This window comes from Myotis myotis, unplaced genomic scaffold (genome assembly GCF_014108235.1).
Source record: "Myotis myotis isolate mMyoMyo1 unplaced genomic scaffold, mMyoMyo1.p scaffold_m19_p_18, whole genome shotgun sequence".
NCBI lineage: Eukaryota > Metazoa > Chordata > Mammalia > Chiroptera > Vespertilionidae > Myotis > Myotis myotis.
In genome coordinates this window covers 31,302,677-31,317,760 of record NW_023416322.1, presented here as the reverse complement: position 1 = coordinate 31,317,760, position 15,084 = coordinate 31,302,677, and the positions used below count along the sequence as shown (strand labels likewise).

The following is a 15,084-nucleotide window of genomic DNA, read 5'->3' as shown; positions in this document are numbered from 1 at the left end:
GACCGCCTCCTGACATCCACATGGTCCTATGACAGGTGATGACTGGCCACACCTCCCAGCCTCCATCCATAGGGCCATAGGGCTCAGGGCAGTTGCCCCTGGCTAAAAAAAAAAAAATACCTGCTTAAAATGTGGGATTGTGGTGAATAGAAATGAACATCATTGTTCCCCTGTTGCCTTATGTTCTATGGAAAATGGTTCTCCACTTATGGACCCTGGTCACACAACTCCTTTCCTGCCACCCTAGATATTAATTTTCCATCTGGACTTTGGATCTTTTTTGCAGGATCTACAAATTAATTAAGATGGCAAAAAGGAAATAGCAAGTAATATGCAGCACTTGGCAACATTTGGGAGATAGATACATAGATAGATAGAGAAATAGGTGCCCATATGGATTTTTAATGGACAGTGGGATTTTTTAAAGCCACATATACCTTTTAAAGTAGTTGGATCTTGTTCAAACTAACTGATATGTTTCCCTCCTATATACCTCAATGAGTTTTTGCTTCATGAATGTAGATCCAGAATGAGTGACTAAAGCTGGGCATATTGCCCTAAATTATAACCTGAAAATAATTTACAGTCTTCTGTGGCAAAACTGAAGGGGTGAGGTAAAATAAAAATGGGAAAGGTTAAGAGAAGACAATGGCTTATTTTAGTGGTCATAACGAGTGGGTTCAAGTGGTGTCACTGATATACTTAAGAACAGACATATTGATTATTCAAATTTAAATTGTTTGCATTGTTGCAATATAAATTCCCCACATTTCCCATGCTCAGAAATATGGCTGAGAACAGATTGGTTCCAGATTGTGGGGAGACTGTTGTCATGGCCCATCACTGGGTTTTATTGAAAGTTCACCAGAAATCCACTGAAGGTCTTAATTTAACTTTATTATTATTACTTGCATGTGTGTCATTTTAGCAGGGTCAGGATAATTACATTAGTGTTGGATCCTAATATGGAAGGAGACTGTGTGTGGGAAACCGTGGGATAGAATATAACAGCAGTCGGCAATAGGATGAGATAATACTATCACCACTAATCCTCCAAATGTCTCTATAGACCTGCAATCCCTTATTCACAATCTCCATTTCCAAAGACCTCTGAAAACAGAGGTTCTTGTCCAGTTGTTGACAGTGAGGTCTCTTTATCTTACTGTGGATATTCATATGTTCTGTTGTAGATATATTATTGGTTTCCCCAAGGGGTAGGAGTCCTGAGCTATGGGGTGTGGGGAATGTCGACTGCACACCAGATGTGGTAGACTCCTTGGTATGAATTCTTTAGTGTTGAGATTGGACATGGCCTGCACTGAAGTATACCTGTAGCATTGTTAATAAATTCTATTCACCATACTGTTGAAACTGAATCCAAGGTTCAGCTTCCTGCCACCACAAAAGCCAAACTCATGAGACAGGTATTGGTGAAGAAGGAAAGAAGTTTATTCAAGTGCCAATCACCTGAGAAGATGGGGGACTCTCATCCCAAAGCCCATCTTAGCATCATAGTGCAGACAGGTGTTTTTATAGGGAGGGAGAAGGAAAGCAGAACAAAAAGATCAGAGGAACAGGCTGTGGACATGCAGGCAGTGTCCTTGCTGGTCCCCAAAGGGATCTTTAATGTCAGCATATTGGCACTGGTCAGTGCTGGCCAAATTCCTGCAGTTGGGTGATCTGCACCAACCAAAGTCATGGTCAAGGCCATTTCTTGTCCAAGGAAAGCTGGCACTGCTGATGCCTGCAATATGTTTATAAGGAAACTGTCAGTATGTAAGTTCCTTTTATCAATTTGCTAGTACATTTTATCCTAATTTCATTTCTTGGTTAGTCAGAATAGTATAAAGTTTGTATTCCCGGTTACACTGTCCTCCTTTTAAAAAAAAGAAAAGTTTTGAATTTCTTATGGCACCAAGGGTTTCAGATAAGGGATTATCGTCTCTGGTTTATAAATATTCTTAGGTCACCAGTGGAACACAGAACTCAAACATTTTTCAGTGACATCAATTTATCTCTAATTGTCACTGCTTTGCTAGGGCCTTGCTGTACCAGTCTGTCTACCAAAACTCACAGTTAAGCAAGCCTCGGGTCCTCCCGTCTTTAACTGACACCTCAAGATTTTCCCTACTCAATCACACTATCCACCTTAATTCGTAATTCATTCTTAGATGGTGTGTTTTCTTTACTCACTCTCAATTACACCATTGTATTCGGTGGAGGACCCAAAAGAACAAAAGCGTGGGCATGCTTATTGCAGGTCCTCCTAGGGTCTTTGTGCATTTTCCTCTCTTTTGTTGGGGCCCAAGACAAAATATATCCCATCTATCCCACAATGGCATATTGATTAGCTTGCATTAAACTAATAGGCCCGCGGCCAGTGCCAGAAGGGTACCGTGACCCTCCCTTGTCTCCCTGAATGCAGGAAATATATCTCCCATGTGGAAGATGTCCTTCCACATCCTGGAAGACACCCCCTTATTTCTAGAGAGAAACAACTCAGAGCGAAGAGTCTGTGTCATCAAGTTTTACTGCCTCTTTTCTAATTTACTACTTTGTTTCAATTCCTCACTAATGAAGATCCAAACCTTCCTTTCTAAGGAGCACTACTATTTTTTTTTCCTTGTCAGTTTCTCACAAATGTATTGTTTCTTTGTCTAAAACATACAGAGGTGCCTGGTTCAAACTTTTCTTTGAGCCTCCTTTCCTATGAAATTGTTTTTTCTCCTGTTAATGCAATCCTGTGTTACTTCTGTTATTAGTCCAGTCAGAAGAACTCAAGAAGGGTAAGGGGGGAGGGGGGCGGGGTTCTCCCCCTTCCAACACTGCTTTTGCCTATAAACCCTATTAACTGATCGTCAGTACAAATTTCTTCTGTTTGTGTTATAATGTCCTGTGTTAGGAGTTTTCAAGACAATGGAAATTCCTGATTATAATTTTTTCAGGTTGCCATGGGCATTCCTGTGCAGAGTTAGAAAGAGAGTATTTTGAGTTATTGGGTCAGTTTGCCAAATTATTATAATAAAGAGTCATGGATAACCTATTAGTCATAATAGCCGAGATCTTCCATAATCAGCACTCAGGCCCTTCAAGAGAAAAGTAAGTTCACATAGATCCTTAAAGCTGGAATTCCTTGGCTGTGTTTACCTGTGCTCCTGCCTTACTTTCTAGAGCATTTTTTTATTGCTCAAGGGTCAGGATCTCTGTTGGATTGGGAGTGCCCTGAGGTCGAGCTCTGATTGTCTTTCCTCTAACTCAGTGGGTGTCAGTGTGGGTGGATTTGGTACCTCCCACCCGCAGGGGGAGCATTTGACAATGGAGACACAGTAGGCCTCATAGCTAAGGGGGAGTGGGCTGTGCTTAGGCCAGGGATACTAATAACACCCCGCATTGCAACAAGATAGTGCTCCCAGAACAAAGAATTATCCAGCCCAAAATGTCACTAGTGCTGAGAGTGAGAAACCCTGCTTTGCTATAGGAGGCTTAAGACTGTACTCATTGGAAACAGTATTTCTGATCGAACCAAACGAACCAAACAAACCAAACAACCCTCTGAATAATGCTGATGAGATGCTATGGAAATAACTGCTTAATTAAATGATTGCTCAATCCAGCCTTTTCTAAGCTGGGTCAAGTCAGGTCTTGTAAAGATTAAGGGCCCAACCCAATTTAAGCCTAAAAGGTATTTCTGATCGAGAGCCTTCCTCCCTGGTACTTCCTGTCCCTCTGGCTGACCCAAGGAGCCATGCCCAATGGCAAACTGGATAGGTGGCATCCATAGCAATGACCATTTGTGATCGCTGCTCACCTCACTATCCTTGAACCCAACATTAATCCTGGTATCTGAGTTTCTGGTCCCCAAATCTTATAATCCTCTAGATTCAGCATTTTGCCTGAACCATTTTCCTCACCAATCACCCCATCTGTTTCCTGTCTGCCATTCCTTGTCCCTTGTTCCTTGTCCCTTCACTCCTTCAATTCCTCCTCCTTCATGCCTCTTGACTTGCCCCAGATGACTACACTTATTCCTATTTGTTCCTCCCTTCCACTCATCCGGCCTCTGCTTGGGCCTCAACTTGACCTGCCTCTGTGGCCCAACCAACTCATCAAATGGACAGTTCCCCAGGACCCATCATCATCTTTTTCATCCACTTCTTCCCTTGGAGATGAGGACCTCACTATCAAAAGCAAATATACTTTTAGTGTTTTATAATACACAAAGTGTTTTTAAATAACTTACCTAATTTCATCCTCAATGTGGCCCAGGCAGGTATTGACCTTTAAACAACACAGGGACCAGGAAGAATGGTCAAGTCAGGAGGAAATACTTCACCTGGGGCTGTCTGTCATTGTGTCCATTATGTTGACATTATACCTGCTGTTAACTCTACCAGAACACTCTCCTCTTTCCTCCCATTTATCTTTCATATCTGTGTTTGTAGTTGCCTTCTCTAGGCACCTGACCCACTCCAGTGTCTTTTCTATGGGCTGCCATGATACCATATGCCTCCCAGGTGGAAACTCTCACAAGCTCTGTCTCTCAGACTTCATGTTAGCAACACAGTGCCTGCCTTGCTCACCATTGTATTTCCAGGACCAAGTATACCCAGTTCCCGGTAGATTGTCAAATAAATGGATGTGTTAATACAAGTTGGTAAGTGGTTTTCTTCCTGACCAATATTATACTAGAGAACGAGGGAAGCTGTTAACCTAGCTCAGGGCTCCTATGATAAGATGTGGTAAGGAACATGATGGGTGGCTTTGGCACAGCTTTAGTTATCCCTAGGCTTCTAGGTACTTCTAGTTTAATCTTCTAGGTCAGGAAGCTTCCTCTTTTGGAGGAATGAGTTTGATGGCCCTTGGGTTTGATGGTGATGGGGAAGCACATGGATCATCATGCATCACCCTGTTTTCCCAACTAGTTTCAGGCCACAGGCATGTGGATCCTCTGGGATGTCCAACCATGCCAGAAATCAGGAGTATGTTAGTCTTGTTAGAAGTCTTGGTCACCACCTGACTATTCTTCCATGCATCAGTGAAATATCCACATATGCGCGGCCTGTCTTCTGGTTACCTATCTATTCAATTGTAAAGAGCTGAGCTATTTTCTTATGCATGACAGTTCTATTTGCTTGTTCATCAGGACTCTAGTTTGTAGGACAAACTATGGGATGTGGAATTTCTCCCCCTTAATGTTTGGGTAGTGCCTAAATAAAGGAAAGATATGCCAAAATGAGGCCCTCCATTCTCCCAGTAAAAAATATCTGTAACATGTACCAGACAACCCCTCTACATCAGCCACGCACAAGCACCCCATTCTGGGTACTTTTGGTGGCCTTAGGGCTGAGAATTTAACTGAGAAAAAGAAGAGCCTCCTTGATCTTGAGGTACCTCTAGACTAAAGAGTAGAAAAATTTGACTTCACACAGATAATTACATAAAACCTCCCACAAAAACAGTTACAGACCAGCTCCATTTTGCCACAACATCCTACACATGCCGTAGCCACTGCGTACAAGTGCCAACTCTCCTTTAGATCTTGAGCAAGCTCACACACCTAGGTATTCGCTATAGCAATGGTTTCTACCTCCAGCTGATCATAATAATTTTCAAATGGATTCCCGATTCTCTCTCTGGAAATTCAAATTAAATAGGTCTAGGATCACTTTTGGGGATTAGATGTCTTTAAGTGGGTTCCCAGGTCGTTTCACCCTAGCCTAGTGCCATGACAAAGAGGAAGGAACCTCTGAGAACATCTAGAGCAATTCCCTCATTCTACAGTGAGGATGCTAATCCCAGAAAGGGAAGTTTAGAAAGAGAGAAAAAATAGAGAAACACAATTCCAAGATAGGAAGCATGATATTAATCTCTCTTACAATCACTTGGGCTTGGCCTTCATCTCTGGAAGCCAGGCCCTCCTTTCTGGCATAGTGGAATGTCAGGTGTGAGAGTCTGGCCACCTCTGTCTCACACTCTGTGACTTTGCCAATGCATTGACACTTCTGGGCAACAGTCCGGCAAACTGAAATGAAAACAATACTATACAACCTGCGTATAGCCTCAGATTACTGTGAGATTCACAGGGGAGTCTCTCACAGATCTTTGAGCACCTTTAAAGAACTTTATAAATGGTATTTTTTTTAATGTAATTTTGAATCCTCAGCCTTGGTCCTAGGGCAGGGGTGGGCAACCTTTTTTGTGAGTGCGTGCCAAAACCAGCAAAATCTCTGACTCAAAATTCTTCTGCGTGCCAACCCTAATTTTTTGAGAACATGTTACGCCTACTTGATATCTCTTAAGGTGTACCTATGTGAAGAACCTTGAAGAAATAATAAAATTCATTCGAGCGACAAAAACACAGTATATGATGATGAAAAATACATTTATTTTTTAATGTATACATGTACACTGATAGTCCCACAGAAAACCTTATGACTCCGTTTGATATTATCAGTGGGACTTTTGCTGCTGCATCAGGTTTATATTTCGTGACCTTCAGAGATATGCACGAGCTATGCAGAGATATGCATCCGTCAGACTACTCTTATTATGACACTTAACAAAATTCATCACTGAGAACAAAGATTCACAAGTGTATGCGGATGAAACCAAAACACTGGTCGGATCTAGGAAGGCAGGCAGAGGCATAGAAATTGCTCTTCCCCTCTCTCGTCAATCCATGTCTATGGTCTTTAAGGTAACTTGTTATGTAAAATTATTAATTGATCTAAGATGCACCTACACTGAATTTATCTGAAAAATAAAAAAGTCTATATTAAGAAAAAAATTGTAAATGGAAGATTATAAGAGAGGGTTTCACGTGCCAGCAAAAGTTACTGGCGTGCCATGTTTGGCACGCATGCCAGGGATTGCCCACCCCTGTCCTAGGGACTCTAACTTTTGTTCAAATCTTGACAAAGAAGGAAAAGGCAGAGAGTGAGCTGGAGGCAGGTGGTCAGTAAAGGGGTAGTGTGTGGGGATGGAAAGGATAACGGAAGGGTCACCCAAAGTCAGTGTTGAAGGACTGTAGGGTATCGTAAATGATGCTCCTGAGGTCACAGTTCCCATTGCCAAATGCATTTTAAACCATCCCCCAGCTTTTAAAGCATGCAGACAGAAACAGTAGACACATGGGCTCACACAAAGAAACATGCAAAGCCCACAAAAGGACATGCAGACACACACACTCCTGGGCACGATTTCCTCTGAACTGCTACAAATAGGCTGTAACTTTTCTCTGTGGGCCTGTCTGGAGGCTCAGAGCTGGACACTGTCAGAGGAAGTAGAACTTTGAGGCCAACTCGGACTAATCCCAGGAGAGACGAGTGTGGGCCCTGAGCTTCTCTGGCCAAGGAGATGGCACTGAGGCTGGCTGCTGCACAGCCCCGGCCTGTGAGGAGCTCCAGGCCACCCGGGGCTCCCTGGCTCACCCAGCCTGACTCACCTAGGCTCTGTATCAGTAGGTCTGGGGTGACACATTTGTATTTCTCACAAGGCCCTAGGTCAGTGGTTCTCAGCCTTCTGGCCCTTTAAATACAGTTCCTCATGTTGTGACCCAAACATAAAACTATTTTCGTTGCTACTTCCTAACTGTAACGTTGCTACTGTTATGAATCGCAATGTAAATATCTGATATGCAGGACGGTCTTAGGTGACCCCTGTGAAAGGGTCATTCGACCGCCAAAGGGGTCGCGACCCACAGGTTGAGAACCGCTGCCCTAGGTGATGCTGACGCTGATGCTGCTGGTCCAGGTACCACACTTTGAGCACCAGTGTGCAGGCTGCAAGCTATCAGAGCAAACAAGGGTTCTGTCTGTCCCTTTTCCCAGCGCCTTCCTAGCAAGTAAGCAGTGTCTATTCATCAATCAATCAATAAACTAATGGATTTCACAGGAAGAGCCTCAATTTTTCTTTATATAACACAGGTAGTCTCTCATGTCCTCCACCATTGATATTGCATTACTAGATCCCTGGGGCAAGGGAAAGACATACTCAGAGCCAGGCCCTGTATTTGTGGTGCCCCCTATGGTGCTGGAACTGTGGGGCCCTCGGGGGTTGTGGCCCTTGAGGAGGAAGTCACTGGATCAGACCTTCAGGACCCAGACCAGAGCTGCCTCCCTTTCATCTTGGCGGCCTCAGGTGCTCTCTCCCTCTGGGGAAGGGATCTCCTCGGGAACATTAGTTCCCCAGCCAGTACTTGTCATCTGAAGGGAGTGTAAGGAAGCGACACCCCTGGCTCTCCTGCCCCTCCAAGCCCCACCTTCATGCTGCCAAGACCAACATGCCTAATGAGATTTGGGAACAATAGAGGAATGAAGAGTCAGCCTCAGATGCTCCCTTTTCTAGTATGTCCCCAAAACACAGCAGATGGTTTATTCTGAAATACAGAAGAGTGTATCCTGTGCAGAGTATCCCAGACAGCCTAGCGGGGATCCCTTCTCTCTGCCTCTGACTCCATAGAGGTCACAGGGCAGTGACTACCGCCCCAGAGCACAGCCGGGTGACCTGACCAATTCAGCTTGAAGATCTTTACCCCTAGACTAAGGAGCAAGAGCTATCTTCCTAGATTCCTCATTCCTTGTGTTTTTTCATCCATCCTTTCTCAGCAGGGGCCAGGGACACTGAGGGGACACAGAAAACCCACAAAGCAGACCACCTGGTCTAGTCTAAGGAAAGTTCAGCCATGGGTAACAATAAACCCAAGAAGAAAAACAACAAAGAAAAGAAAAAGAAAAGTTTATCCCAGGGAGTCAGGATCCGAGTGTAGCATCACCTTTATTGTTACATGGAGTCTTGTCCCAGGCTTGGGGTTGCCCATCAGGACAGATCATGGCTCAAGCTGCCAACCAACAAACCTTGATGAGTAGCCGCCTGCCCTAGGAGAAGCAAGGAACTTTAGGGATATTCTGACTCCACTCAGATGGGAGTTTACAATCTAGCTGGGCAGGTAAGACAGACAACAGACACACCTGAAAAATAAAATAGTTCAAGAGATGTTGCAAGGCACTTGCCAAATGGATGGTGTGGATGATGCAGTACGTTCTAGGAAGTCAGCGCAGGCTTCTGAGAGTAGGAACGAGCAGAAAAGGCTCCAAGGAAGAGGTCTTGAAAGATGGGTTGGGTTTCAGATACTGGGAGTAGCGGAGAAGTGGTCCAGGGGGAAATGGACAGAGGCTTGGAGGCAGGGATGGCTATGGTATGTCCTGGGGAACACCCAAGATGTGCCCTGGTTGTGAGACTGGTCTGGCTGGAAAAGAGGATGCTTATGGGAGAGGAGTCTGAGGTGAGGCTGCAGAGGTGTCTGAGATGCAGGTGTGGGTCCTGTGATGACATGCAAAGGACATCGCCTCTGCAGCAGGGAGCCTCGGACTACCCTTGGAGCATTGCAAACAAGAGCGCAGAAATGGTGACTGCTGGGAAAGGAGGAGCCGCGTTGTCAGGGCAGGAGGCAGAGATGTTTCTGCGCGCTTCCTTTAAAAGTAGGCGCTCTTTACTCCAGCATAGTACCCGCCTTTCACTCCAACAGAGGCACCTCCTTGGTCTCCACAACCGCCCAGACCCCGTGGCTCTGGGAACACATCACAAGGTCCATGGCTAGCATCACCCTCTCCGCACTGTGTATAAGCAGCTGGGCCGCAGCTGGGGGCCTCCATGTCTAGGCGGCCTGGGCGGGACTCATGACAGCCGAGGTCTCCGGAGCCCGGCATTGGATTTGGGCCTGAGCAGGGGCTGGGGCAGCGCTGAGGCTGCACACAGGGCTCTGGGCTTGAGCAGCGTGGCGGGAGGGGAATTGGCTCCCGACAAGGCTCTGGAAACTCACACCGCGTTGGGCCAGATCGTGTGGCTGGACGCGGGGCTGGACTTGGTTCCGGACACAGGCAGGGCTCGGGAAAGCACGGCGCTGGGCGTGATGGACGCGGGGCCGGACGTGGGCACCGCGGCAGTGACAGCTCTGGACATTGGTCAAAACTCCGGGGTGGGCAGAAGCTTGGGAGTGGACGCGGCTCGGCACGTGGTCTCAGCTCCGGGCAGGAGGTCCCCCAGGAGGGTCGTGGAGCACAACTCTCAGAGCAGCGTCCTATGGGAGGGATCTGAACGGGACACCTCTGCGGGGGCACCTGCCTGGGGCAGGAGGGCGAGGAAATCTCTATGCGGCACCTGGGCCCACGCCTCTGAGCGCAGCTGGAAGTGGGGCGTGGAGCACCGCCGCTGTGATAGATGGGCTCAGAGCGGCGGGGTGGGGTGCAGTAGTTGTAGGAACCCGAAGCACATCTTGATGGCATGCAGCTGCTGTAGTAGGGCTCGGAGCGCCGTGGAGGGGAGCAGCTGCGGTAAGAAGGCCGCATCTGGCGGGGTGGGGAGCAGCTGCGGTAGGAAGGCCGCATCTGGCGGGGTGGGGAGCAGCTGCGGTAAGAAGGCCGCATCATCTGGCGTGGAGGGAGGCATCTGCTGGTGCTCCTAGCGCGACGCTGCATGGGGAAGCCCCCATAAGAGCCCTGGCTCTGGCATGGGGGTGCATAAGTGCGATATGAAGCCCGGGACTGACGCTGGGAAGCGCAGCTGCCGAAGGAGCCCTGATATTGGCACTGGGTGGAGAATCTTCCTTGAGTCTGGCATGCTGAGGGGTACGCTACATACCTCTGGACAGGCTGGGGAGCTGGGTAGGGTACATAGGTTTGGACGGGGCATTCCACGTAGCGAGTTTCTGTATAACAAGCTGGAGCACATTCTACAAAGCAGGTCTGAACGGGGCAGGGGGCTCCACACTGCACGTAGCAAACCTCAGGCTGGCATGCAGCCTGGCTGATCACCTGCGTGGCCTGGGACGGGCCTGGAGCCTGACCCTTCACGTTGGCGGTCTGAGACTGGCCTGAAGCCTGGCTGCTCACCTGAATGGTCTGGGACTGGCAGGGAGCTTGGCACTTCACCTGGGAAACTTGAACTGGGCATGGTGCAGGGCACTCCATGATTTGCATCCCACAAGGGCCTTGAACTACCACCTGGCCCTGGGGAGAAGGGTACGGGGAGGGGAAAAAGGAGGAACCCTTCACACAGCACTGGGGGACTGGCAGGCAACACGGAATCTGTTGCTGGTCACACATGGTTCCGGTGCAGACGTGTGAGCAGGACCTGAAGGGTAGAAAGACCAGCTTTAAGAGGGTGAGATTTGGGGAGGAGGGCCCAAGACTAAGGGAAGACACCCTGCTTCCTCCCTGGCCTTTCTTCCCCAACCCTCGACCTTCGTTCCAGAATACTTGCTGAGTTGTCTGGACCCAAGATTACTCACTGTTGCCCAAGAAAGCTGCCTTGGATCTACTGAAAGACCTGACGGAGGACAGCTTCAAGGGCACAGCTTCAAGGGCACAGCCAGGGTTGCCGGTGTCTGGCCTCTTTCACTGGAGGCTGGGCATACCAGTGTCCAGCACAGGAGGGCGCTAACAACAGGAAGTTTCCCATCACCGCCTGGTTTCCTAAGTGGTGGGAGGGAGCTCTACAGAAGTGGAGGCCACCCATGCTCCCAGGCTGTCATCCAAAGTGGGGACTCCCCAACCATAGGAGCTTAAACTACTCAGACACATGTACTGTCCACACATGAAAAAAATGTGTATATAAGAACAAGCACTCAGGCACCATCTGTGCTCAAAGTATCCACTGGAGAGTAAAGAATTCAGTTAGTGATTGGGCAGCTCAGTCCCAATATAAAATGTTTGTTTCTCTATAGTCAATTCTTCTTAGGTGAATTAGTTTAAACTGGCCCTCATGGGCATCGGTAAAAGATGTATATACAACACACCAGCCTCGGAAAGGCTCACGACCAACATGACAACTTGCCCAGCCAGGTTGCTGTCCTTACTCACCTGCCAGCTTCAGAAAGGGGCACTCTGCAGCCCCTCTGAGAGGCAGGGTGGAATTACTTAAGAGGGGGTAACCCACAAAGTGCCAGGTTCCTAATTATGAGACTGACATTCAGCCACACTTAAAGCCCACACAGCAGGAGCATCACAAATGTGATGTGGGGGACACAGGCATACCACCCAACACAATACCCAGAGGGCAGTCCCCCCCACCCTCCCCAAGTCCAGCTGTTCAGGTACAGGCAGCCCAGTGACCAGCATGGCAGGGAGGCTGGTTTGATAGCTCACCCAACAAAACACTTCTCAATAAGCCCCTGAAATACTGAAAATACTTTTTGTGAAGGGCAAAGCCTTCTATTCTCCATGTATAGAGAATATCTAAACACACATGCCCTTGGGGAAGGTAACCCTTCTACACCCAACTCTGCTCACGGGGTGCAATTACTAATGCACCTTTTCTAGGGAGAGAGGTCCTGGAGAGAAAAAATGGTACCTGAGGATGAGACCAGGGTTATTGAAGGCAAATACGCTTACTTCAGTGCCCTATTTCTTCACACAGACTCCACAGATCCCCTTCTTTTGTCCCCTGAAAGTCCACCAGAGTGTTCTCCTCCGGCTGATAGACCAGTCCTCCTTTGCTCCGAGCTTCCCCCCTCACTATGTCTCACCCTATGAATCTGAACACCCCCTAAGCATTAGCTTCACCCAACCCCAAGACCCTGCCCCTAGACTTACCTTCTTCAAGGCAAGCAGTCATTCAGACTGAGGCATCTGGACAGAAGGCTGTCTTTATATAAAGGGTTCCGGGTCTGGCTTAGACCATGAGACAATTGGTTGGCATCTGCCTGGCTCATCACCCAGGTTGGCATTCCAGTAGCCAGTCCCCTCCCTGTGTGCCTGTCCTTACAGTCACCTACAGGGTGTGGGAGTGTCTCACCTCAGTGATGAAGCCTCTGGACTACAGAGGAGCAGATTCTTGTTCTCTTCCTCCTTTCTCACCCTGTCTGTTTCTCCCTCGCCCTTAGAAGAGCTGGTGGTGGGGATGAAGAGGGTTGACAAAGGGACCTGTTCTCCTGAATGATGACTCCAGGCCCCTACCTTCTTCCTTGTCTGACACTCTCACCAAATGGATATCAAAGAAAAGCTCCCTAACCGGAAGCAGTTAAAATCACCACAAAGGTACAGAATGAAGAGAACATTGGATTTGAGATGAATCTGACATCTCAGGTTAGCTACTTACAGTTGTGTGCCCTTTATAACTGACTTAAGTTTGACTCAATTATCTGCAAAATGGAAATATTAACTCTTCTTTGCTGAGCTATTGTGGGGATTAAGGCAACTATTTTATGCAAAAGCATCCAATCAATAATGATATTCACAATATCTAACATCCACTCAGAGTAACTGGGGACCAAGCAGCAGACATATCTGGACTGATGGCTGCCTGTGGTATCCCAGTCCTGGGCTGAACCACCTGATTTCATCACAGAAGGTGCATAGCTAATGCTATGGAGTCATCCTTCAAGAGAGCAGTGCAGTGTAGGACAGAAATAATACACTGGCATCTTGTGAGCCAGATGCAGCCAAGATGCATACCTTCTTATCTTTCGCCTAAATCATTTTTGCTCACATAGTTTTTTAAGTAACCATGGATATTTAAAAACTGAGAGTTTTGTTTTGTTTTTTAAGATTACAGACATCTAGTTTTCTCTCAAAATTAAAAGATCAGGCACAGGTGGGCCACCTGACTTCAACCTAATTAACATTTGCCCCTCTTAGGTAGCTCATATACTTTGATATTCTGTAATTCTCCATCTTTTTTATTACTGTATCCACAATGCAAGGCAAAGGGCAAACTTCCTTTTATTATTTTACCTGTATTCTTATTTTTCTTTGGTGAAATTGACATAATCCTTCCACCTGGATAACTTCATTTTTTTTATGTAACTGTTTAGCCCCTATCAGCATTTAAAATTCTAGCCACGCTTGTGAGCAGGGACTTTAGATTTATAGAAGTTTGGGGTTGAATCTGAGTGCTAGTACTTGCTAATGGGGTGAAAGCTCCTTAAACTTCATGAGCTTAGATTCCTTACTTATAAGACAGAAAGAAGAAAAATAAGGAGGACGAAGAGAAGGAAGGAAAGAAGAGAAGGAAAGAAAGAAGAATTAGAAAAGTCACAGGATTATTGTGTGAATTAAATGAAATAACTAGTCTAAAATTTTAGTTTTTAATTAGCCATTTAGCACTCTGGACTTTAGTTTCCTCTTGGAAAGATGGGTGTGGAAATGCTTCACCAAGTTCTCATGAAGATAGAATCAGATAATGGGTATGAAAGTGTTTTCGGACCTATGGTGCACATGGCAACTATAGCTATGAAATCTCTCCCATGAGGAAGTGACTTTAGAGTCCAAGTTCTGGATCTTATCACTCATTACAAAGAGGTGTCCAGATGACATTTCAAACTTGAGTAGGGTCAGAGACTTTCAAAATGCCAGAGCAACAAGGAATTACCTGGTCCCATTCTGTCATTCTCAAGATGAGGATAAGCCCAGAGAGGGAGAGTAACCTATGCGGAGACCTAAAGCTAATGACTGCCTTGGAGTGACCATATCTCAGGTAGCTCTAGTCGCAGACAAGGACTCTTCCCACTACTACAGAGAAGTTATTTCTCTGATCACATCATTTGCCACGGTGCTACAAACTTCAATAGCTCTGGGACTTGATCCTGGCTAATCATAAAAGCAGTGAAATAAGAAAGCTGAGAACATAGACAAGATGGCCCAACCAGAATGTGAATTACTGATCCTAATAGCTGTTTCTCTCCCACTCATCTCTTGATAGAATATGCACTTCTTGAAGGAGGAATCTCTATCTTATTCATCTTGGTATCTCCAGAGTCCTGACTTAATATGAATCTGTTGATTGATTGATTGATTGATTGATTGATAGATAGATAGATAGATAGATAAGTGGAAGGATGGTAGAAATTGGGCCTGGTTCACACTGGACAATGTGTTATTATTGTTCAATCCAAAGACCAAAGAGCACTACAACTCTTACTTCTTGCTTCTTACAAATATAAGTGGGACAAGGATGGGGAGAGGTAAATTCTGCAGTTGACAATGAGGCCAGGTAATAGAATTTTCAACCATATAATTTTAGAGCCCAGTCACCAAGCAAAAAAATAAAACATCTAACCCCTAACATTCTTCCTACTTTGATATGAAA

At 46.4% G+C, this 15,084-nt stretch overlaps 1 protein-coding gene across 4 annotated transcripts; it reads right to left on the bottom strand.

The window, feature by feature from the left end:
- Positions 1-8,750: 8,750 nt before the first annotated feature.
- LOC118673528 (keratinocyte proline rich protein) lies at positions 8,751-12,740 on the bottom strand. Of its 4 annotated transcripts, none has more exons than XM_036344470.1 (2): positions 12,591-12,740; positions 8,751-11,130 (listed from the first exon to the last, which is right to left on the bottom strand). In XM_036344470.1, the coding sequence occupies exon 2, from the start codon at positions 11,100-11,102 to the stop codon at positions 9,474-9,476; it is 1,629 nt and encodes a 542-aa protein (XP_036200363.1). In that variant the 5' UTR covers positions 11,103-11,130; positions 12,591-12,740; the 3' UTR covers positions 8,751-9,473. The 4 variants fall into 4 exon arrangements, with proteins under 4 accessions (XP_036200363.1, XP_036200365.1, XP_036200366.1 ...); XM_036344472.1 differs by lacking the exon at positions 12,591-12,740 and adding an exon at positions 12,349-12,584; XM_036344473.1 differs by lacking the exon at positions 12,591-12,740 and adding an exon at positions 12,390-12,584.
- Between the last annotated feature and the right edge of the window lie 2,344 nt (positions 12,741-15,084).

What these genes read in the sequence shown, in the direction of transcription:
- LOC118673528 (XM_036344470.1), bottom strand. Translation starts at nt 11,102, where the DNA reads ATGTGTGACCAGCAACAGATTCCGTGTTGCCTGCCAGTCCCCCAGTGC.